The following is a 26,088-nucleotide window of genomic DNA, read 5'->3' as shown; positions in this document are numbered from 1 at the left end:
TTGTTTCGACTCAGGTCTTTCAGTGCTATGTCAAACTCTTCACGCAGTATCATATCTCCCATTTCATCTTCATCTACATCCTCTTCCATTTCCATAATATTGTCCTCAAGTACATCGCCCTTGTATAGACCCTCTATATACTCCTTCCACCTTTCTGCTTTCCCTTCTTTGCTTAGAACTGGGTTTCCATCTGAGCTCTTGATATTCATACAAGTCGTTCTCTTATCTCCAAAGGTCTCTCTAATTTTCCTGTAGGCAGTATCTATCTTACGCCTAGTGAGATAGGTCTCTACATCCTTACATTTGTCCTCTAGCCATCCCTGCTTAGCCATGTTGCACTTCCTGTCGATCTCATTTTTGAGACATTTGTATTCCTTTTTGCCTGATTCATATACTGCATCTTTATATTTTCTCCTTTCATCAATTAAATTCAATATTTCTTCTGTTACCCAAGGATTTCTACTAGCCCTCGTCTTTTTACCTACTTGATCCTCTGCTGCCTTCGCTACTTCATCCCTCACAGCTACCCATTCTTCTTCTACCCTTATTTCTTTCCCCCATTCCTGTCAATTGTTCCCTTATGCTCTCCCTGAAACTCTGTACAACCTCTGGTTCTTTCAGTTTATCCTTAAATTCCCACCTTTTTGCAGTTTCTTCAGTTTTAATCTACAGGTCATAACCAATAGATTGTGTTCAGAGTCCACATCTGCCCCTGGAAATGTCTTACAATTTAAAACCTGGTTCCTAAATCTCTGTCTTACCATTATATAATCTGTCTGATACCTTTTAGTATCTCCAGGGTTCTTCCATGTATACAACCTTCTTTCATTATTCTTAAACCAAGAGTTAGTTATGATTATGTTGTGCTCTGTGCAAAATTCTACCAGACGGCTTTCTCTTTCATTTCTTAGCCCCAATCCATATTCACCTACTATGTTTCCTTCTCTCCCTTTTCCTACACTCGAATTCCAGTCACCCATGACTATTAAATTTTCGTCTCCCTTCACAATCTGAATAATTTCTTTTCTTTCATCATACATTTCTTCAACTTCTTCGTCGTCTGCAGAGCTAGTTGGCATATAAACTTGTACTACTGTAGTAGGTGTGGGCCTCGTATCTATCTTGGCCACAATAATGCGTTCACTATGCTGTTTGTAGTAGCTTACCCACATTCCTATTTTCCTATTCATTATTAAACCTACTCCTGCATTACCCCTATTTGATTTTGTGTTTATAACCCTGTAGTCACCTGACCAGAAGTCTTGTTCCTCCTGCCAGCGAACTTCACTAATTCCCACTATATCTAACTCTAACCTATCCATTTCCCTTCTTAAATTTTCTAACCTACCTGCCCGATTAAGGGATATGACATTCCACGCTCCGATCCATAGAACGCCAGTTTTCTTTCTCCTGATAACGACATCCTCTTGAGTAGTCCCCGCCCGGAGATCCGAATGGGGGACTATTTTACCTCCGGAATATTTTACCCAAGAGGACGCCATCATCATTTAATCATACAGTAAAGCTGCATGCCCTCGGGAAAAATTACGGCTGTAGTTTCCCCTTGCTTTCAGCCATTCGCAGTACCAGCACAGCAAGGCCGTTTTGGTTATTGTTACAAGGCCAGATCAGTCAATCATCCAGACTGTTGCCCTTGCAACTACTGAAAAGGCTGCTGCCCCTCTTCAGGAACCACACGTTTGTCTGGCCTCTCAACAGATACCCCTCCATTGTGGTTGCACCTATGGTACGGCTATCTGTATCGCTGAGGCACGCAAGCCTCCCCACCAACGGCAAGGTCCATGGTTCACGGGGGGGGGGGGGGGGGGGGGGTGGGGGGGGGGGGGGCTTGACCTCTTAGCAACAAATAATACTGGACAAATAGGCAGTATCATGATGGATACAGGGATTGGCGACCACAAGGCAGTTGCTGCTAGGTTGAATATCATAATACCCACAACCATAAAAAATAAATGCAAAGTACATTTATTTAAAAAAGCTGATAAAAATGCTCTTTAATGCCTTTTTAAGAGACAGTCTCCACTCCTCCTGATCTGATTAAGTAAGTGTAGAAAAGATGTGGAATGATTACAAAGAGATAGTATCGACAGCAACTGAGACATATATACCACAGAAATTAGTAAGTGATGGTACTGATCCCCCATGGTACACATAACAGGTCAGATCACTGTTGCAGAAGCAACGAAAAAAGCACACCAAATTTAAAAGAAAGCAAAATCCCCAAGATTTGCTAAGTTTTGCAGAAGTTTGAAATATAGCACATGCTTCAATGTGAGAAGCTTTTAATAATTTCCACAACAAAACTTTGTCTCAGAATCTGGGAGAAAACCCAAAGAGATTCTGGTCATACATTAAGCACACCAGTAGCAAGACGCAATCAATACCTTCAGAGGGCGATAACAACGGTGAAGTCACTGATGACAGTGCCACTAAAGCAGAGTTATTAAACATAGTTTTCTGAAAAATATTCACCAAAGAAGACGAAGTTAATATTCCTGAATTCCAATCATGAACAACTGCCAAGATGAGAAACATAGAAGCAGATATCTTCAGTGTAGCAAAGCAGCTTAAATCACTTAACATAGGCAAGGCCTCTGGTCAAGACTGTATACTGGTTAGGTTCCTTTCAGAGTATGCTGATACAATAGCTCCATATTTAGCAACTATATACAACTGCTCGCTCACAGAAAGATCCATATCTAAGGACTGGAAAATTGCTCACGTCACACCAATACCCAAAAAGGGAAATAGGAGTAATCCATTGAATTATAGGCCCACATCACTAACATCGATTTACAGTAGGGTTTTGGAACATATACTGTGTTCGAACATTATAATTACCTCAAAGAAAGCAATTTACTGACACACAGTCAGCACGTATTCAGAAAATATCATTCTTGTTAAACATGAGTAGCTCTTTATACTCATGAAGGAATGAATGCTATTGACAAGGATATCAAATTGATTCCATATTTTTAGATTTCCAGAAGGCTTTCGACACCATTCCTCACAAGCATCTTCTAACCAAACTGCGTGCCTATGGGATATCACCTCAGATGTGTGACTGGATTTGTGATTTCCTGTCAGAAAGGTCACAGTTCATAGTAATAGATGCAAAAGTCATTGATCAAAACAGAAATAATATCTGGCATTCCACAAGGAAGTGTTATGGATCCTCTATTGTTCTTAAGCCATATTAGCGACCTATGAGGCAGTCTGAGTAGCCCTCTTAGATTGTTTGCAGATGATGCTGTCATTTACCGTCTTGTAACATCACCAGATGACCAAAACGAATTGAAAAATGATTTAGATAAGATATCTGTATGATGCAAAAAGTGGCAATTGACCCCGAATAAAGAAACGTGTGAAGTTATCCATATGAGTACTAAAAGAAATCCACTAAATTTCGATTACGCGATAAGTCACACAAATCTCAAGGCTGTAAATTCAACTAAATACTTAGGGATTACAATTACAAATAACCGAAATTGGAACAATCACATAGATAATGTTGGGGCTAGAGCAAATCAAAGGCTGCGATTCATTGGCAGAACAGCTAGAAGGTGCAACACGTCTACTAAAGAGACTGCTTACACCATGCTTGTCCGTCCTATCCTCGGGTATTACTGTGTAGTATGGGATCCGAATGAGGTGGGACTGACGGTTATTGAAAAAATTCAAAGAAGGGAGCTCATTTTGTATTATCGAGATAGTGCCACAGACATGATATGTGAATGGGAGTGACAATCATTAGAACAAAGACATTTTCGTTGCGACTGTAGCTTCTCATGAAATTTCAATCACCAGTTTTATGCTCTGATTGTGGAAACAGTCTGCTGGCACCCCACCTACATATGGAGAAATGATAATCATCATAAAATAAGAGAAATCTCAGGGCTGACACGAAAAAATGTAAGTACTTGTTTTTCCCCCCACGCCATTCAAGAGTTGAATGGTAGAGAGACAGCCTGAAGGTGGTTCATTGAACCCTCTGTCAGGCGATTTATTATGAGTAGCTACTTTGCTACATAGATGTAGATACAATGATTTTTTTAAATGACAATAACACTGTCACACAACAAAATTTATGCACTTGAAATTTTATGGTTAAGTTAAGCAGCCTGTCAATCTTTTCTGTTAAAAACATAAAGTCTCTCCAACCACAGGTCTCTTCTGAACACTTGTCATGTTTGACACTGATAAAGCTTACTCCATATGAATTTACGTGCTACAAAGACTCAGATTTCAGTTTGTATTAAAGCTCAAGACTCCCTCATCAAGACAGAAATTCTGAGTGTGATGAATCCTTAGTTAAACTGTGTGCCTGACCTCCGCAGGAGAGCTTTTGTAAAGTTTGGAATGTAGGAGACGAGATACTGGCAGAAGTAAAGCTGTGAGGACCGGGCGTGAGTCGTGCTTCGGTAGCTCAGATGGTAGAGCACTTGCCAGCGAAAGGCAAAGGTCCCGAGTTCGAGTCTCGGTCGGGCACACAGTTTTAATCTGCCAGGAAGTTTCATATCAGTGCACACTCTGCTGCAGAGTGAAAATCTGGGGGGTAGAGGGGGGGGGCAGAGAGAGAGGGGGGGCAGAGAGAGAGGTGGGGGGAGAGAGAGAGGGGGGGAGAGAGAAGGGGGGGGAGAGGCGGGAGGTGCGGGAGAGGGGGGGAGAGGGGGGCAGAGGGGGCAGAGGGGGCAGAGGGGGCAGAGGGGGCAGAGGGGGCAGAGGGGGCAGAGGGGGCAGAGGGGGCAGAGGGGGGCAGAGGGGGGCAGAGGGGGCAGAGGGGGGAGAGGGGGGAGAGGGGGGAGAGGGGGGGAGAGGGGGGAGAGGGGGGGAGAGGGGGGAGAGGGGGGAGAGGGGGGAGAGGGGGGAGAGGGGCGAGAGGGGGGAGAGGGGCGAGAGGGGCGAGAGGGGCGAGAGGGGGGAGAGGGGGGAGAGGGGGGAGAGGGGGGAGAGGGGGGAGAGGGGGGAGAGGGGGGAGAGGGCGGAGAGGGCGGAGAGGGCGGAGAGGTGGGAGAGGTGGGAGAGGTGGGAGAGGGGGGGAGAGGGGGGAGAGGGGGGGAGAGGGGGGAGAGGGGGGAGAGGGGGGAGAGGGGGGAGAGGGGGGAGAGGGGGGAGAGGGGAGAGAGGGGGGAGAGGGGGGAGAGGGGGGAGAGGGGGGAGAGGGGGGAGAGGGGGGAGAGGGGGGAGAGGGGGCAGAGGGGGGAGAGGGGGGGAGAGGGGGGAGAGGGGGGAGAGGGGGGAGAGGGGGGAGAGGGGGGAGAGGGGGGAGAGGGGGGAGAGGGGGGAGAGGGGGGAGAGGGGGGAGAGGGGGGAGAGGGGGGAGAGGGGGGAGAGGGGGGAGAGGGGGGAGAGGGGGGAGAGGGGGGGGAGAGGGGGGAGAGGGGGGAGAGGGGGGAGAGGGGGGAGAGGGGGGAGAGGGGGGAGAGGGGGGAGAGGGGGGAGAGGGGGGAGAGGGGGCCACTGGAAGACAGTGTATTGTGGTGACTCGTGTTATTTTATTGTGCAAACAGTTGTGCCTACGTGCTGGCCTACCTAAGTATGCCAAGTTTATGTTGCAGAAGCAAGTTTTATGTTGCAGAAGCACAACGAGGTTGCAGTTAGCCATGGAATTACAGAGCAGTGCTCAGTTCGACTGAATTGTGTTCTATGCAGAATTTTGATTTTTATTGCTGTTGCTTTCTTTGTCTTGCTACTGGGTGTAAATATTATTAATGCCTTATTATTAACTGTGTCTACCGTTTGTGTTGTCTGTCTAGAGTCAGCGCAAGGTGTCAGCCTTGGTTAGGTGTATTGTATGATCATTCCCTCAGGGAGTCACACCTAGTGATACGTGGCTGGCGACCACGGGGCACCGAGCTGAGTCCTGTCATTGCTTCCACTTACTTATGCCAGGCTCCTCACTTTTATCTTTCCTATCTGGCCACCCTTGGCCAGCTCTTTTTCTTTTCCGACTCTGACGCTATTAGGTTTCGAGGGCTAGGGGTCTTTCATTTTCCAACCTATACTTCACATGCAGTGTCTAACCCGGAGCGGGTGGCTGCAAAAGGCTTCTGTATCCCATGTTAGGGGCGGCCTCCAGAACTGCGTAAGGCAACGGAATACCACCACAGATTATCTTCCCTGCATAATGCAGTCTCCATTTTATGCACAAAAAATGGCTTCCTCTCATGTTAAATCAGTGTCCAGAGGTAAAATAGTCCCCCATTCGGATCTCCGGGGAGGGGGGGGGGGACAACTTGAAAGGAGGCAAAAAATCAAAATGAGAATTGATGCCTGGAATGTCAGAACTCTGCTACAAGCAGGAAAACTAGAAGACCTTAAAAGAGAGATGGAAAAGAATCATATGGACCTCGTAGGAGTTGCTGAGGTAAGATGGAATGGACATGGAGAGTTACAGTATTCTACTACTCAGGAGGAGAAGTAAAAGGAATTAGTGGAGTAGGAATGATTATGACAAAGGAATTGGCTAAATGTGTGGAATATGTAGACTGCAAATGACCAGGTTATTGGTGTAAGGATGAAAGGAGCACAAAGAGATTTGCTGATTGTCCAGGTGTATATGCCAACTTCAGAACATGATCACCAAATTGTAGAGGAAACATACAATGTAATAGAGAGAATAACGGATGAAAATAAAAAATGCAGCAAAATAGTAATGGGAGACTGAAACACCATTAGGGGAGAAGGGAAAGAGGGAAACATAGTAGGCAGTCATGGTCTTGGAAAGAGAAATGACAGAGGCGAATGGTTAATTGACTTCTGCAGGGAAAGGCAGCTGATAGCAGCAAACACATGGTTCAAGAACCACAAGAGAAGGCTCTACACTTTGAAATCACCAGGGGATAAATACAGAAACCAAATCGATTTTATACTGGTAGAAGAAAGATACAGGAATGGAATCAAGAAGGTGCACAAATTACCAGGTGCAGATATTAATAGCGACCACAACTTACTTATGGCAGAAATAGAAATAAGAATGAAAAAACTGAAGAAGGCGACCATGGTGAAGAAGTGGGATTTAGAGAAGATAAGATCCAACAAAGAACAAACTACAGAAATGCTGTCTCGGGAGTTTCTAAATACATTACGAGACCAAGAAGCACCTGATAATGCCAACGAGTACTGGAATATGCTGAAAGAAGGAATCATTAAAGCAGGACAGCAAAATATAAGATATGTAAAAGGGAAAAGGTCAAAAAAACCTTGGGTCACACAAGAAATGATTTCCAAGCTGGAGGAGAGAAGAAAATTGAAAAACAAGAACACTGAAGATGCAAGAAAGATATACCGAAGGTTAAATAATGAACTGCGAAGAGAAACAGAGCAGGCTAGGAAAAATGGCTAAAAGAGGAATGTGATGAAATTGAAGAAGGGAAGATACGACTTGCTATACAACACAGTAAAGACTATGACATGGGAACAAAACAGAGCAGGAAGTGCTACTATGGAAATTTTGAGTAAAGATGAAGAGGTAGTGTACAAAGATCGTGGCGGTGTCCTCCAGAGATGGGAAGAATATATAAAGGAGCTATATGACACAATTAGCAAACCAGAAACTCTGGAACTTGAATTGCACAACAGTGTAAGTGATGACGAGAAAGGACCGACCATCATAATGGAAGAAGTAAAGTCTGCCATAGTTCCAATGAAAAATGGCAAAGCGGTAGGTACAGATACAATACCGGGAGAAATACTAAAGTGCTTGAACCACGATGGAATAAGAGAAATATTGGGGTTATGTAATAAAATATATGACAGTGGTGAATGGCCTGAGGACTTTCTGACAACAGTAATGATTCCATTACCGAAAAAACAAGGAACCAAGAAATGCAGCGAGCACAGGGCAATCAGCCTCATTTCACATACAGCCAAAGTGATGTTAAGAATAATTAATAAAAGACTTGTAAAAGTAATGGAGGAGAATCTTGGTGAGGAGCGGTTTGGCTTTAGACAGAATACGGGCACCAGAGATGCGATAGGGCTCCTACGAATCTTGAGAGAAAGGTTTATTGAAAAAGGAAGAGACCTATATATGTGCTTCATCGATCTAGAAAAGGCATTTGACAGTGTGGTTTGGGACAAGCTGGCGACTATAATGAGGGAAAAGAGAGTGGACTGGAAAACCAGAAGACTTATAAACTCATTATATCTTAATCAAAAAGTTTCAGTTAAAGTGAGAAGAGAAAGTACAGACTGGATCAGACTAGGAAAATGAGTAAGACAAGGATGCTGTTTATCACCTACTCTTTTCAACCTCTACTTGGAAAATATGATTGAGCAATGCTCATTAGATGACAAAGGAGTAGAAATTGGAGGAAGAAGAGTAGGGTGTTTGAGATTTGCTGATGACATGGTCCTTCTAGCCACAGGGGAAAAAGAATTACAGGATTTGGTGGACACCATTGCAACTAACGGAAAAAAATATGGAATGAAAATTAACACAAATAAAACAAAAGTATTGGCACTAGGAGGAAATAATGAAATAAAAATTATGCTGAATGGAGAAATACTACGACAGGTGCAAAATTTTAAGTATCTTGGAAGCAGGATAGACACCGACTGGAAGTGCACTACAGAAATTAAAACAAAGATAGCAATGGCAAAAGAGGTGTTTTATAAGAAAAGGAGAATCTTCTGTAGCGGTCTGGACACAGAACTCAGAAAGACACTCATAAAATGTCTTGTATGGAGTGATCTTCTATATGGCGCTGAAACGTGGACTATGAGGAAAAAAGACAAGAGAAAGGGTGGGGGCTTTTGAGATCTGGACATGGCAGAAGATGGAAAGAATAAGTTGGATGGACAGAGTAAAAAATGAAGAGGTAATGAGAAGACTGGGATAGTAAAGACAGTTACTAGATGTAATAAAAAGAAGAAAAAGAAATTGGATTGGGCATATATTAAGAAAGAATGACAGACTGATAAAAACAGTTTTAGAAGGTTATGTAGAAGGGAAAAGGAAGCGAGGAAGGAAGAGATTCCAGATACTGGATGACATGATGGACGGTACAACATACAGCAGCCTTAAGAAGGAAGCAATGGATCGCAGAAAATGGAGAGGCAAAGGACATGTTAATAAAGCAGATAACTGATGATGATGATCATGTATCCTTGTGTTCTCCCTTTGGTACAAATGTATTTTTTTTCCCCCCTCATAAGATAATTCATGCTCTGTTCACTGTAAAGTTTTGATCTGAAGAGGTGCATAATATTGATGTTTAGTATTGTGTTATTAGGTTAGTACTTTTTTGTGTTAGTGTGCCCCTTTCCCAGGACTGATTATTACAGTGGGACAAGGTGAAAGGCTCGCTTCTCATGTTATTCTGTGTAAGTTTCATGTCATTATCTGACTGACAGCACGTGTTGTGGCTGTGACAACACCATTATTCACTAAGGGCACTGCTGACAAGGAAAACTCCCCACTGCAGCCCCACAAAGCAGATAGCCCCTCAACAACTGAGTGCAGATCAAGCACGAAAACAAGAACAAGGTGTACTGAACTGGGAAAAGAAGAAGTAAAATAGAAACAGTGAATGGCCCAAGATGAAGATGTGCAAGATCGAGCAACTCACAATAAACACAGTGTTGATCTATCAAGTCCAGGACACATCTTGACATCTTGCACAATACTTTGAGTGTGATGAAAGCAGCCACCAGCTGGGTTCTTCAAATGCTCACACCCATTCAAAAATCCAGCCAAACCAAGGTAGCAGTGGAAATGTTGCAGCTGTGTCAGTCTAATTCAGATGACTTCTTTGGCCACCTAATCACCATGGACGAGTGCTGATTGCATCACTGTGATTAAACAGCACTGCATGCAGTGGAAATATATGAATTCCCACTACCAAAAACGGCAAAGACCAGATCCTCACCACAAAAGTGAGCATCTGTTATGATGTAGTAGTAACAGGTAACAGGTTGTACTTGATAAGGGCAAACTGTTTCAGGATAATACTACCGAAATTTCCAAAATTTTGCCTTCTCCCACTTCCCCCCTTCTCCTGGAATTGCACCCAGAAATATCTTACTCTCTGTTGTTGAAGAAACTGTTGAGTTGCAAGCATTTTCAGAATGACAAGGATGACAAGGAGATGAACTAGAAATCATCCATTACATGGAAAGGAAAAAGTGTCCCACTGAAGAAGGAACTGTAACGAAGAATTAATATCACCCCCCCCCCCCCCCCATGAACCATGGACCTTGCCGTTGGTGGGGAGGCTTGCTTGCCTCAGTGACACAGATAGCCGTATCGTAGGTGTAACCATAACGGAGGGGTCTCTGTTGAGAGGCCAGACAAACGTGTGGTTCCTGAAGAGGGGCAAGCAGCCTTTTCAGTAGTTGCAAGGGCAACAGTCTGGATGATTGACTGATCTGGCCTTGTAACACTAACCAAAATGGCCTTGTTGTGCTGGTACTGTGAACGGCTGAAAGCAAGGGGCAACTACAGCCGTAATTTTTCCCCGAGGGTATGCAGCTTTACTGTATGGTTAAATGATGATGGCGTCCTCTTGGGTAAAATATTCTGGAGGTAAAATAGTCCCCCATTCGGATCTCCAGGCGGGGACTACTCAGGAGGTTGTCGTTATCAGGAGAAAGAAAACTGGCGTTCTACGGATCGGAGTGTGGAATGTCAGATCTCATAATCGAGCAAGTATGTTAGAAAATTTAAAAAGGGAAATGGAAAGAATGAGATTTTCACTCTGCAGCGGAGTGTGCGCTGATATGAAACTTCCTGGCAGATTAAAACTGTGTGCCCGATCGAGACTCGATCTCGGGACCTTTGCCTTTCGCGAGCAAGTGCTCTACCATCTGAGCTACCAAAGCATGACTCACGCCCGGTCCTCACAGCTTTACTTCTGTCAGTATCTCGTCTCCTACCTTCCAAACTTTACAGAAGCTCTCCTGAGCTGCTGACGGCCTTTGGAAAGCCAGTCCTGACAAAACTCTACCATCTGGTGAGCAAGATGTACGAACAGGCGAAATACCCTCAGACTTCAGGAAGAATATAATAATTCCAATCCCAAAGAAAGCATGTGCTGACAGATGTGAAAATTACCGAACAATCAGCGAATTCTTTACAGACGAATGGAAAAACTGGTAGAAGCCGACCTTGGGGAAGATCAGTTTGCATTCCATAGAAATATTGGAACATGTGAGGCAATACTGACACTAGGACTTATCTTAGAAGCTAGATTAAGGAATGGCAAACCTACGTTTCTAGCATTTGTAGACTTAGAGAAAGCTTTTGACAACGTTGACTGGAATACTCTATCAAATTCTGAAGGTGGCAGGGGTAAAATACATCGAGCGAAAGGCTATTTACAATTTGTACAGGAACCAGATGGCAGTTATAAGAGTTGAGGGGTATGGAAGGGAAGCAGTGGTTGGGAAGGGAGTGAGACAGGGTTGTAGCCTCTCCCCGATGTTATTCAATCTGTATATTGAGCAAGCAGTGAAGGAAACAAAAGAAAAATTTGGAGTAGGTATTAAAATCTATGGAGAAGAAATAAAAACCTTGAGGTTTGCCGATGACATTGTAATTCTGTCAGAGACAGCAAAGGACTTGGAAGAGCAATTGAACAGAATGGACAGTGTCTTGAAAGGAGGATATAAGATTAACATCAACAAAAGCAAAACGAGTATAATGGAATGTAGTCTAATTAAGTCGGGTGATGCTGAGGGAATTAGATTAGGAAATGAGACACTTAAAGTAGTAAAGGAGTTTTGCTATTTGGGGAGCAAAATAACTGATGATGTTCGAAGTAGAGAGGATATAAAATGTAGGCTGGCAATGGCAAGGAAAGCGTTTCTGAAGAAGAGAAATTTGTTAACATCGAGTATAGATTTAAGTGTCAGGAAGTCGTTTCTGAAAGTATTTGTATGGAGTGTGGCCATGTATGGAAGTGAAACATGGACAATAACTAGTGTGGACAAGAAGAGAATAGAAGCTTTCGAAATGTGGTGCTACAGAAGAATGCTGAAGATTAGATAGGTAGATTATATAACTAATGAGGAGGTATTGAATAGGATTGGGGAGAAGATTAGTTTGTGGCACAACCTGACTAGAAGAAGGGATCGGTTGGTAGGACATGTTCTGAGGCACCAAGGGATCACCAATTTAGTATTGGAGGGCAGCGTGGAGGGTAAAAATCGTAGAGGGAGACCAAGAAATGAATACACTAAACAGATACAGAAGGATGTAGGTACTGGGAGATGAAGAACCTTGGACACGATAGAGTAGCATGGAGAGCTGCATCAAACCAGTCTCAGGACTGAAGACCACAACAATAACAACATGTTTCATGGTCACAGCTAGATGTTTTTCAAGATAGTAACTAAAACTTTATGGCTAGCTCTTGTAAGTGTGTTGCTGTTTCTGTGTTTGGAACAAAGTACAGTTGTTTAGAAGCAAACCTCAGCCAACTGACCCCTGCAGCAGATGTACGCAGAGCCCCACGACCCATCATAAGCTCTGAAGTCTCCGAGATGGGAGGAGCTGACACGGTTAATTCTTCATGAGCTACGGGTCTCGCTTATGTATACTGAACAGTTCCTGTTTCTAGTGAAGTGAGTATTTTAGTAATTCTGGGTTGCCACAAGTTTCCCCAAGTGAAATTCCGTGACATTTCCCTGATTTCCATACAAGTTTTAGCATTTTTCCCTGACAAATTTTGAGATCTGAACGGTAAGTTATGATGTAAGAAAATGAACTTGCAAGCAGATGGCATTTCCTGATGTGAGCAAAAAACTTAAGTACTAAAATCAACATCTTTTGTAATGAACTGTATTTAGATGGAGAAAGCAAGCCAAATAGTACACGTGTTCCATTAAGACCAGAGATGTTATTTTATTTCAATAAAATGAAACACATTTTGTGACAAAAATACGCCTTTGCTTGGAGTCACAAGACATTTAAAATAGCCTACCTTTACTGATTTCAGAAATAACCTCAGAAGAAAGTAGGCCTCTTGAAAGAAGTGTATAAGGCAAGGAAGAAATGTGTAAACCAACACTGTGGGTGACAACCAATAAAATGTTGGCTCTACTATGTCCATTATTGTTAGTAATTACTCACTGTGCTATATCTATGATTTTACAGGTAATGTGTGATTTTTCTTTCGAGAAATGCACGAGTACGTAGCATACAAACCATCAGCGACTGACACAATTTTCTTCTTTTTATCATCCATACTTTCTAGGATATAAAGTACTTTTGAAGTGCCAGAATGTACTAGGGCAAATAAAATGTCTATAAAACGCCACACTGTACAACATACTTATGAGACAGTCACAATTCCTGAAATACATCGCCCCTGGTCTCTCGCCTGCTGAGAAGCACTGCAGTCCTGGGTCCACGGATAAACCATGAAAATCCGCTGCATTACGCCACACACCAACAGACCCGGCCTACGGGCTGATTGGTGAGACTAGATCCTATGGGCAGGGCCTGCACATTAGTGGGAACCAAATGGCTTCAGATTGGCAGGCCCAATCCATTACAGACACCCGTAAAATGGCCTTCAGTTTTGGCTGGGTGCAGAAATCCACTTGTGTGGCCAGATATTCATGAGCCACTGACAGCATGTTGATGAAATGAGATAACAGTGAGCAATCCATGCAACAAATATAATGTTCAAGTACTCTGAGAATCAATAATAATGAGGATAGGAAGCAACTCACTGTAAAGATGATTGCTGAGTCGCAGACAGGCACATACAAAAGGCAATCAGACTCTCAGAATTAAATTTTCAGCCATAGCTTTTGCCAGAAAATGGGAGTACACACACATTCACGCAATCATTCAGACACAACTCATGCACACTGACCACTGTCTCTGGCCACTGCGTCTACAATCTCTGAGAATCGTGTCCAAACAATAGACGAACAATAGACATTTCATGCTTCCCTGCCTCTTGTCGGCAGCTGCTAGACTAGTGACATGAAGTTGTGGCAGCACTGACTGCAAGCAGAGGGAAGTGGTAGGAAGGGGAGAAGCAGTAGTAATGAGGGAGTAGGGAAGTGGTGCAGGTACTCAGCTGCAACCAGCCAGCAACAATGCACGACACTTCAATAAACAAACAATTTCATCTACTGAGACAAAAACGAGATTTTTCCAGGTTTTTTTTTCTTGTCTTCCTTCATATTGCCCTGACTTGTTTGAAATTCCCTGATAAAGCCTGATTTCCAGAACCTGTTGCAACCCTGAGTCTATATACATTTTTGGGAATGAACACGGAAGGTAAGATTTCTGCACATTTTTCCCAGGTTGCCATTGTACAACAATATCTCCCACATTTTATTGCAACACATAAAATAGGATACATAAGGCAGGTAAACACAGTTCTGAGGCCATCAGAGAACTGTTTGTTAAAAGAGGAGCAATAGTTTTTTTTGTCACAGTGGACTTTTTTCAATAAAATTTTCACTTCTTTGAATCCTTCCACTTCTCAGTCTTTCTCCAGTTCAGTGGTATTTATAACTTTCATGTTCCTGTAGTTTACAACATATCTGTTGAAGCCAAGAGTGTTGTGCTTCTCTACTATTATGGGATATTAGTCTAAAATTTTCATCTGTAGGAGTAAAATCTCATAGAATGCCAATAGGGCACCATTTTGAAACAGTTTGATTCAAAAGCAACTCACAGTTGGTTGGTTTGTGGGATTTGAAGGGACCATACTAAAGAGGCCATCTGCCCCAACTCACAGTCACTGATGTTTTGGTTATTGTCAGCTGCAACAAGCAGTCACAAAAAGATGGAAATTTGTTCTGTTACATATTTTTCATAGAAGGAATTATGATCCATCAAAGTGGAACTATGTTATTACAATACAGTCTAATCTATAGGATTCACAACTATTTCATGATCAATGCTTAGTTTCTTAAAAATATTATCACTGATAATAATCCAGTGATTCTCAACTTTTCTCATGATTTAATTAATTTTTCCAGTGTTTTGTTAAGAAGATTGAAGTGTATTTTGAAATAAAAACTTTCAGACAATATACTTTAATCATCTTTGTGTTTCATATACATTTACCGCACCATCTTGAGAAACATCACAAATCATTTTTGGCAGTGCAAACCACATGAATTACTTTTAATCAACATATTTCAAATGCATCTTTTTTTTCTTTTCAGAGTTTTCCCTCAATTTCACGGTATAATTCTTTTTCTTGGCTACACTTCTTAGTAATGCCATATTCCAATAATATTTCCAGAATTATGCAGTCACAAGGACATCTACAGCATAAAAGCAAGCCTGGTTCCCAAGATTTCATGCTGCATTCATACAATTTTATTCCTCCTCCTTAAAGCGAAACAATGCTGACTTGTACTTGAGCATTGCCTCTTTGGCTATAGAATCTTTGACACTGCTCTTCATTTCTAAATTGACATTGTGTGTCAAGATAAAACAAAGGTTACGCCCAATATCTAGTTGACCTTATTAGAGTTGGATCACACTACAAAAAAATAATGTAGAAATCAGCCAAGCAGCTGTTTTAAGTAATCATCATCTGAGGTGATTTAAGAAAACTGTAGTAAACTAGAGCACAAGTTCACATCGGACTGGGACCCCACTCCTGGAAACATTTAATAGTGGCCATAGGTAGCTTAGCAGCACATTAAGAAAGACAAGACATGTCAGTAGAGTTTACACCACATGATGAAGCGAGGTTTGAGAAATACAGCGAGGTTAACTTCTAAGAATTTAAAATAGTAGGTTGCTTTTATAATATAATTTTCACTATCAGTCTGCATACATCCACCTCTAGAACGATAAAGCATAACTTAAAATTTTGAATTTGTGCAACACATTCAAATTGCTCACACATATTTATAGAGAACTACTCATCTTTACCTACAAAATATCATTAAGTTCCTCAATAAACCACTATTCCCAGAATTTGAATCAAAACTAAAATTTTTTGCTTATTCCAGAACCTGCTGCATTAGTGCAGGGGGAAAAAATTGGAAATTTTACGAAGCATATTCGCTGCAAAAGATGACAAAGAAAAAATGGTTTATTCCCAGGAAGACAAAACTGTCAATAACAATTCAACTGATTTATTCAGTAATACATTTATGGATAAATATATGCAAAAACCTGATGCGATATGTTACAAGAATGATTCCTTACACCTGTACAAATATTAATTTGTCACTCTTGTTACTGTTGATAAGTTACTCAGGTAACTAAAGTGAAGAACTGTTCAGTGTCATAGCTAAGAACCTGCTAGTATGTAATTTAAGGGGTGTAGACTTAATTCACAAATACTGTTCCACACTATAAAGTGATAAGAATCACTTACACAGTTTTTTTCCATTAAAAACATGTGAAAACTTTGTATGATGGTTATCCCAATGGTCAGTTACATGCATCCATTTGTCAGAGGGTACTTAAGCCTTACCCTTACATGGTAGTATTAATTGTCTTTAGCAAAAGTTACGTACAGGGCAGGCCCCCCCCCCCTCCCCCAAAAAAAAAAAAAATAAAATAAAATAAAAATAAATAAAAATTAAAAAAAATCTTTGTTGCTGTAAAAGACTGATCTGTAGCACAACCCATGGTCTAGGTGGTTAGGTTGAAAGGTTACAGTTTGGCTGCTAGTTGGCAAAGCCAAAAAAATGTAAAGGCAGTAACTCTGACTGGGGTAACAAATTAACCAGCCAAAAATTTATGTTCGCACTATATTGAAATTTGCAAGGGGAGTCCAACATGTAATTTTTACCATGGTCTTCTCCTCCATCTAGCAACAAAGTGTACTAAACGACTTTAAAAAGAATTGAGAAAATATTGAAATCAAGAAGCAACTGTACTAGAATTCTGGTGTTACTAAGTACCGAACTTTGCCATTAAACTGCTAACAACAAATGTTGCTGAAATTATGTTTGTCAACAAGGGCTTTGTTTCAAATTGTATGGTTATGAATCTTGTAATAGGTAGAATAAATCATTGTCATTTAAAAAAGTTTGTGTGGGTAATCCCATAGCAGATCTACATTCGGAATGTACAGCGAGTAAATAATTTTCAGAGTAAAAGTATTAACCAGGTACCACATTCTAAGGTCTTTTGTTAGTTAGTTTGAAGGGCATTTGCTATGAATAATGTAAAGGAGTGTAGATATGTTGTGAAATAACATGACCATCATCATGCAGGCATTTCACTCTAACTCAATTTGCATTACAACACGGTAGGTCCACTAGAAAATAGTTGTCAAGATGAAGAAACCATAGTAATCCTCTTCATTTCAAGCCTTTGTTCCAACTAATTTTGGGAAACTGACGGTACACTATCAAATGTGCAGCAGCAACTAAAAGTACTCAATCATATGACAGAATACTGCTAAGTACAAAAAAATCATTTAAAATTTAAAAAAATCTAACATTCAGAAACAAATGTCCACTCTTTCATTTTCAGGGTGACAGATGAATTTTTAACTATACACAAGGTACTCAATTCTATTATTAATATTTTAACTGACATGTGATGACGGATTCACAGTAGATTAGATTAGATTAATACATATTCCATAGATCATGAATACGACACTTCGTAATGATGTGGAACGTGTCAGTTTAATAAAAGATGTCTGTACAAGATATTACATTACACAAAATATTGCATGACACTAATGTTTAAGGGTTCCCCCCCCCCCCCCCCCTTAATTTATATCTAAAAATTCAGCCAATGAGTAGGAGTAGTTGTCATCTAGAAATTCTTTTAATTTATTTTTAAATGTTGGTTGGCTATCTGTCAGGCTTTTGATGCTGTTTGGTAGGTGACCAAAGACGGCATAATTTACCCCTTTCTGTGCCAAAGTCAGATTTAACCCTGCATAGTGAAGATCATCCTTTCTCCTGGTGTTATAGCTATGCACACTGTTATTACTTTTGAACTGGGTTGGATTATTAACAACAAATTTCATAAGTGAATATATATTCTGTGAGGATCCCTAGATCCTTAAATATATGTCTGCAGGATGACCGTGGGTGGGCTCCAGCAATTATTCTGATTACACATTTTTGAGCAATGAATACTTTTCTACTCAACGATGAATTACCCCAGAATATGATGCCATACGAAAGCAGTGAATGAAAGTAGGCATAGTAAGCTAATTTACTGAGATTCGTATCACCAAAATTTGCAATAACCCTAATAGCATACGTAGCTGAGCTCAGACGTTTCAACAGACCATCAATGTGTTGCTTCCAGTTTAACCTCTCATCAATGGACACACCTAAAAATTTTGAAAATTCTACCTAAGCTACAGACTTCTGCTCAAAGTCTATATATATTACTGGAGTTGTGCCATTTACTGTATGGAACTGTATATACTGTGTTTTATCAAAATTTAAAGAGAGTCCATTTGCTGAGAACCAATTAATAATTTTGTGAAAAACATCATTTACAATTACATCACTTAGTTCTTGGTTTTTGGGTGTTATTACTATACTTGTATCATCAGCAAAAAGAACTAACTTTGCATCTTCATCAATGTGGGATGGTAAGTCATTAATGTATATCAAGAACAGTAAAGGACGTAAGACCAAACCCTGTGGGACCCCGTACTTGATAGCCCCCCAGTTTGAGGAATCAGCTGTTGTTTTAACATTACATGAACCACTTATTTCAACTTTCTGCATTCTTCCAGTTAAGTATGAATTAAACCATTTGTGCAATGCCCCCCTCAAACCACAATGATTTACCTTATCTAAAATAATTCCATGATTTACACAGTCAAAGGCCTTTGAGAGATCAGTTTTTTTCCATTTCCAGTTTCTACTCTAAATTTCTGTTACAGAATGCGAAGTTAGTTCCACAGATAGTACAACGACGCGCTAAAGGCAACTGAATGACATGAAATCATAGGACCGCATAATATTGCACCATAAACTAACTATATTTATGTGGCCCTTTGCTCTAACAAATCCTATTTCATGCCACTGAATTTATCCTGTAAAGCTGTCGATACAATACGCAATCAAAATACGACAAAGCTGGCAATGATGAATCGTTAAAAATAATAAGACTCTACAAAAACAGACTGCAGAATCTATCTTGTGTTCCTTGCAATAATATTCAAACATTCAAAAACATTGGTAGTCAAACTTGTTTATGTACACTGACAAACTCGCGCTTCGCATCAGTCAATAACTTCGTTAACATTACGTAATGGAACATGCTCATGCGGAAAAAAGCATGCGTACAATCAATTATACAAAGTGAAATATCAAAATACTTTTGTGTATCACTACAGCACTTTAGTAGTAATGATATCTTTTGTTGACAGTATTCCGGTGTATTTAAATATTGTAATAAGCATAAATGTTCTACAAAAATACTATTTTAATGTAAATAAAGAACGGGAAGTATCATCAAGAAGATCACAAATTAGAACCTTTTCCTTTTCTCTGAAAAAGATCACTCAGTACGCGTCCGAGGTTTTCCACTGCAACCATTGCTCAGCCTTTACGATTAACAGTACTGATCTTTAATAGTTTAATCAGCTGACTTTACAGCATGTTCGATACACAAGTATTTACTGTTCCAAAATCGATAATAGCTTCGCTTCAGAGGTGCCGTCATATTATATACTTATTTTCGTTAAAATGTTTATTTGTAAGACTAATATAATTCCACGCTTGATTTCACTATTTCAACAGAATATCATCAAAAAACACACATCATTTGACAAACAAAAATAAATGTAGAAAGACCCACAACAACATAGTATGTCTTTGGTCGTAGTCACGTGTACTAACACGTTTTCCGTATGGCGAAGTCTCCAAAAGTATTGCACCAGAAACTGTTTTTACGGTACCCAGCATGTCATAAACGTTTGTTTTCCACTCGTGAAATTTTTAAACACAGTGCTTACTTTGATTAGTTTATATAGGAGAAACTGCGTGAGATTTGGCGTATAAGTACCCATGGGTTTACATAATTGTTTCAGAAGATTTTAGTCGTACTGTACAGAGCCTGGTAACACGCTGCCTGCAACGTGACAACTTAGGAAAGTCACAATGTAATTGGTTGGAAGAACTGTAGAAGCAGTTGCCGACATTCTGACGTTGAATGTGTTGTGCTGTTGATTATTTACATTTGAAGAGCAAGTGCGAAGCAAAATAGCTGAAGAAAATTATTACACTTAATAGAATTTCAGAGAGTCTATATGTGCCATTTATGGTTTCAAGTTTGTTGTTCGCACTTAGTTCAGTTGTTTATTCGCCATTGAACGTTATGATCTGATGTGTCAAGGTGTTGAGAGGCAGTAGATCTGATATTTTCGTTCCAAACATAATTCAGGATGCATTCTATTGAAGAACTCGGGACAAACGTTCCCGCATTCCTAGCAAAATTATGGAAAATGGTTGAAGACCCTCAGACGAATGACCTAATAAGTTGGAGTTCGGTATGTAAATAGGATTTTGAAACATTAATTATTTTGAATAAGAGAGAAGTCTGTTATTGTGAAAAAGTTTTAAATGACGTGAAATGAGTTGTCACATACAAAGAATTACCGAAAGTGTCTGCTTTGTGTTGTAATTGTTGTTTTCTTAGATTTCAACTTTGAAAACAGTATATGATTTTCGTGTAACTCGTTCTGAAGTGTTTATATGAAATTGTAAGGGTTTCATTGATATGGTCTATTGAACCCACGCCAAGCCTAACTCGGGTTGCAAAAGACAAGTGCAGTATTCGCGATATGAGCTGTTCGAAAGAGTAGATTATGTTTAATGTTACCTTCTTCAACAGTTCTTATTCGATAACTACCATACCGTTGCAGAATGAAGGGTATCATTACTGTTTTTATTGATCACATGTAGTTGGAAAGGAGCAGTTAAGAATTGATCAGCCCCCTTTCTTTGTTGCGCAAAATAATCCATAATATTATTACTATTATAGACAGTGCTGTGGACCTGACAAGACTAGTATGTCTGCCATATCCGTAACGCTTTCTCCCAGAGATCGCTTTTGTTTGTGGAATTGTTTGTCATGTTGTTGGAATCTTGTGCAAATTTAAACTACTCTTGGTATATTCTGTGTTTTTGTTGGGCGTTATTGAAATAGTCATTAAAATTAGCACCACTTGCTGTTGATTGCCAAATATTACTTTCAGGCAAGGCAAATAAATGAGTGCGTGTCTGTATTTATATTTGTTCTCCATGAACAGTGACATGCCATTTATTTGTTAGAGTTATCAGTTGCCTATTGGTATCATTACTTCCCTTTTATATCCCATTTGTGGATGATGTGCATGTAAAATGACTGCTTGTATATTTCTGTATGATCACATAATTTTAATTGATTGTGGTAGTAATGATGCCATAAACATGTAGCAAATCAATAATATATTCCTTGCCTCCTCCACAGAATGTAATTTTGCAAAACTTTTAGAGCAGAAAATTTGTGAGTCACAATGTATTTGCTTTCACTATAAAATGATATATCTTGTGTCAGGCTGTTTTCTAAGTATCTTAGAAAGGGAATCAGTATGCTTACCCATTCAAATTTCTGGTGGTAAAAGTTCTGTTCCAGGTGACTTCTTGCTTCATACCCATGAATGAGTTACCAGATTGGACTTGCCTTCAAGATGATGACAGTTCAATTCCTTGATTTACAATCCTAATTTAGATTTTTCTTTGGTTGATATTAATCACTTAGACGAAAGTCATGATGTTAATTGTTAATTTCCTCTGAAAAGAACACGAGTAATTTCCTCTTTCAATCTCTCTGTAGTGGTCTCAGTTTGAAATCAAGCCCTTATCTTCCTTCAATTTCCCCCCCCCCCCCTCCAGTAATCTTTACAGTACGTCCCAGTCAGTATGTTTGTCCTACACAAGCTGCTAGTCTATAATTTTCCAGTGAATTTGGAAGGAAGTTGATTGAAATTGTTTGTCACAATTTTTATGGAACTACAGGTAGGAATGGATCACAACAGTTATTGGCAAACTGTTGCACTGGAATTAATGAATCTTCTCATTTCAACTACATTTGCACTATGCACGAGTGCAGCTGTAGGTACTTGAAAAATCAAGAGTTTAATTAATTCTACAGATTTACATTCTCTAATGGGTTATAAAGTCAGTTGTTGGAGAAATTCAACTTAAGAGACAACAGTTTCAGAATATAAAAACTTCTAATTGCCAGTGTTTCTCTTTTCTCAAAAATAAGACCAAAAACAACAATTACAGAACCTCAAGTATTTAACATTGGTGCAGAAAGGAGTCGAATGTGTAGGTATGCATGTGTTAAGCAACCTGGAAAAGCCTACTTTATGGATAATGCAGTTGAATTTAAGACCAAATTAAAAACTTTCTAATGTGCAGCTCTTACTCCGTTGAGGAGCATCTTCACAGAAACTTCGGAAATTAATGTCAAACAAAGAATCTCAGATAGGCACAACAAAAAGACGTATTTGAGCTTGCCGACAAAAGGCCATCTTCTGAAGTAGAAAACATACACACACATTCATGCAAGCACAACTCACATACACATACTGTCTCTGTGATGTGTGTATTAGAGTTGTGTGTGTGTGTGTGTGTGTGTGTGTGTGTGTGTGTGTGTGTGTGTCCTGAAGTTGCATAATTTTATCACATTTCACTCAAAATAAAATGAACATCCTTGACTTCTTCCTAAAGTCCAGATATTCCTCACTGTGGGGTGCATTAAATACAATTCATGTAATTTAATTTAGTTGTAATAAATGATGTCTGGCACATTTCCACCTCTAGCCATTGTAAGGAATTAGTAAACGATTCAGTAAAGCCTCAACAGAATGATGGCATAATTAAGATACCATAGATACATGTCTGAAGAAACAAAACAAAAACGTTAGCAACACAAAACCGACAAATTAACGGCACCACAACAGTAGTAGTTTTTTATGGGTACAGTCTTGCTAGTGGAAAAAAAGGTAGAGGTTTTCACCAGACATGTAATAGAATAGGGGTACTACACAGTGTAGGCCTATAAGGAGGGAAAAAAAAGAAAATTGCCAGAAACATTAACTGACTTTGCTGACTCTCAACTAATTTGTCAACTTCCAACCTAATGTAAGTCTTGGATGCTACAGATAAGTGTCATTGCAGCTGCCATCAAATAATTCCAAAGAAATATTCTAAACAAACATGGGGGTACTCATAAGTTTACCAAGAGAAGGCAAGATTCTAAAATTGCCCTTTTTGTATAACTAATTTGAGGAGTTTGAGAAATTGTGTCCTACCAACTTAAGCTGACCGAATGTACACAAAACGTACTGTTCCTCAAATGTTCCACAATTATCCCGTTGGTATGCGTCTGAACATTAGATTGTTTTCATATCTAAAAGATGAGCATATTTCATTAGTATCTGCAAAGTACATTTTTTGTAACATTATTAAATCATACATGTTACAAACTACAGCCTTAAAATATTTGCAAATTGCATTTTTATTAATATGTCAATGGAAACACTACACAATATTAACAAAAATAACCATAAAAATTCCCCTCTTTGAAACTCCTCTAAGTGGAGACACAGGAAATAATTATAAAAATCATGCTTATTCAACTTTGATGACATTCTAATGGTTTTATATCATTATTTTATTACTCTTTTTGTTATGTTGACTGCCGTAATACAGTATTAACAAAATTTATCTCAAAAGCAAAATTTTTTAGTGTAAGCATTTGATGGGATAAATGTGAGAAATCTATTGACATAACCCTCGAGTTGACTGGTAGAACCAAGACTTGTCAACCTAAGACTGAATGAATATAGTCTGCGTCTCCTCAGTTTGATACATTGTTGTGCAGTTGTGTCACATGGACCATGCAATTGGTAACATGATACCTGCATCTGCCATTACTGTAAAATGAGCCGATATGGGAACCAGTTGAGGTAAATGCTGAAATTTACTGTGAACATCCAGACAATCAAACAAACCCAAGTTGTATACTGCTTACTAAAAGCTACAGTATTTGTTGTTGTTCTCAGCATTGCTAAATCTGAAATGTAGCAGCACCACAGACACTCATTTCGAGGAAAGGTTGAGAATCCTATAACAAATGCCCCCTCTTGTTTGCCCCCCACCCCGTCCTGCTGCCCACTCCCTTTCTTCCCAGGAAGACAACTATGAAAACAAATTAGCAGCCACATGATCTTCAATAGGTGCACCAATATGCACTGGACCTGTATATCTGGCATACATGTTGATGTAAGCTATTCCCATAATAACTAAATGAAGAACACAAACAACATTACAACTGAAACACGCTAATTAAAACATCACAGACATCAGTATGCAATGTAAGCTTTCAGGAATAAAGAATACACTGATGGATCACATTGTTCATAAGACCCATATTACTACAATTTCTTGGAACTTACAGATGAAAATGTTTGCATATCTTGGCATCTACAAAAGCTCGTACTGTGATTGAAAATGGCGGAAACTGAATTTCATGCTTTTATTAAACATTTTAATTTGAAAAGTTGAACTCAATTAAAACTGAATTGAATGAAGGTCATCCGGAATCTGCACCATCATTGAAGACACTTACTTTTATATTAATGAATTTAAACATGATAGGACAACCACAGAAGACAAAGTGCACCCCGGCTGTCCAATTGAGGTCACCACAATGGAAATCATTGGCTAAATCCATCACGTGGTAATGCAAGACTACCAAATAAAAATTCGTGAGATTGCTGAGACTAGACACCTCAACTGAGTGAATGCATAATATTTTGCACGAAGAATTGGCCTTAAACAAGCTGTATATGAGGTGAATGCCACGATTGTTCCCAGATGACCAAAAGTACATCTATCACACTATTTCAAAACGGTGTCTGGCAATGTTTAATTGCAATCCACAAGACTTTTATGCCAATTTGTGACTGTTGATGGAACTTAGATCCATCATTACACACCAAAGTCAAAACGGCAGCAAAACAAAGGGCAAAGGCTTAGTGTACTGTAGAAGGCTAAGATCATTTTGTCAGCTGTTAAGGCAATGGCCAATGTTTCTTAGGATTCTAAAGGAATAATCCTCTTAGATTACTTGAGAAAAAGGCAGAAGCATAACTGGAGCCTATTACACTTCATTGTTAAATTGTTTGAAACCTGTGTTGGGTGTATATTGGCATGCAAAAAAGGGCTCTTTCACCAGGATAATGCACCACATCCGCATCAGTGATAACAAAGGTGATGGTGCATGAATTGATCTGTGAATTGGTTCCTCATACATCCTGTTCACCAGACTTGGCCCCAACTGACTTCTTCCTGTTTCTTTCCTAACTTGAAACTTCGGCTTGCTGTGAAGAAATTTTCATCAAATGAGGAAGTGATGGTTGCAGTCAACAAGTATTTTGCAAAGTTTGACAGAACCTGCTTTTCTGATGGGATGGAAAGCTGGGGGATCACTTTATCGAGTGTATATCCCTCAAAAGAATATTTGCCGAGAATTGAGGCAAGTTCTTTATGAAACGAACATTTTTTCTTGTGTTTTTAGCAAATTTATCAAACCATCCCAATATAACCCAATAACCCCCGGGCCTCACAGCTCTTACACGAGTTCATACATGGCGCACTTAGGGCTCCGAGCTGTTGTGGCCCTTTTTTCCCTCTGGGCTATATTCCCTTCCTCATGCTCCTTCCTCCCTGTCTTTGTTCACTTCTCTCTGCCCCTTCCTTCCCCTCTCTTGATGTCCATGCTTATGTCGGCATGGCCAGCCTCCGGGCTGGATTCCAGTATTCCTTCAGGTTTTTGTACCTGTTTGTTTTTTTAAAGCATATTTTGTCATGCTGCGAAGTTTGAAGTCCCTTCTAAATTTTCTCTCTGCATTGTGAGCTAACTGGACAACACCATTTAGTGTCTTCAGCATGTCGCTTTATGGCTTCTTCCATCTTTTCCTCAGAACCAATTTTCTTTAATGCTAGATAGCCAGAACAGTAGCCAGTCCGTGTAGTGGAATCATTATCTACTCTTTTGGTTGAGCTCTCTGACAATGTGGGGATCACGTTTCTGATACATGAGCTGCTACATCCTTGTGTATGCCTAGGAGTGGTTGCTTGTTATTC

The 26,088-nt window shown here is 39.9% G+C and overlaps 2 protein-coding genes across 9 annotated transcripts in view; one reads left to right on the top strand and one right to left on the bottom strand.

The window, feature by feature from the left end:
- Positions 1-19,733, bottom strand: part of LOC124605465 (protein pigeon) — a 498,287-nt gene extending 478,554 nt beyond the window's left edge. For 2 of the 4 annotated variants that reach the window (XM_047137163.1, XM_047137164.1), the window contains exon 1: positions 19,422-19,733. In XM_047137163.1, the coding sequence (XP_046993119.1) occupies positions 19,422-19,482 (61 nt within the window). In that variant the 5' untranslated portion in view covers positions 19,483-19,733. The remainder of the gene's footprint in view (positions 1-19,421) is intronic. The other 2 variants (XM_047137161.1, XM_047137165.1) reach the window with 1 other exon arrangement.
- A 272-nt stretch (positions 19,734-20,005) lies between these two features.
- Positions 20,006-26,088, top strand: part of LOC124607461 (heat shock factor protein) — a 164,799-nt gene continuing 158,716 nt past the window's right edge. For 2 of the 5 annotated variants that reach the window (XM_047139802.1, XM_047139800.1), the window contains exon 1: positions 20,006-20,435. In XM_047139802.1, the coding sequence (XP_046995758.1) occupies positions 20,331-20,435 (105 nt within the window). In that variant the 5' untranslated portion in view covers positions 20,006-20,330. The remainder of the gene's footprint in view (positions 20,436-26,088) is intronic. The other 3 variants (XM_047139801.1, XM_047139798.1, XM_047139799.1) reach the window with 2 other exon arrangements.

This window comes from Schistocerca americana, chromosome 3 (assembly GCF_021461395.2).
Source record: "Schistocerca americana isolate TAMUIC-IGC-003095 chromosome 3, iqSchAmer2.1, whole genome shotgun sequence".
Taxonomy (NCBI): Eukaryota; Metazoa; Arthropoda; class Insecta; order Orthoptera; family Acrididae; genus Schistocerca; species Schistocerca americana.
Note: the sequence above shows the minus strand (reverse complement) of the source record. Positions and strands in the feature narration are given on the sequence as shown.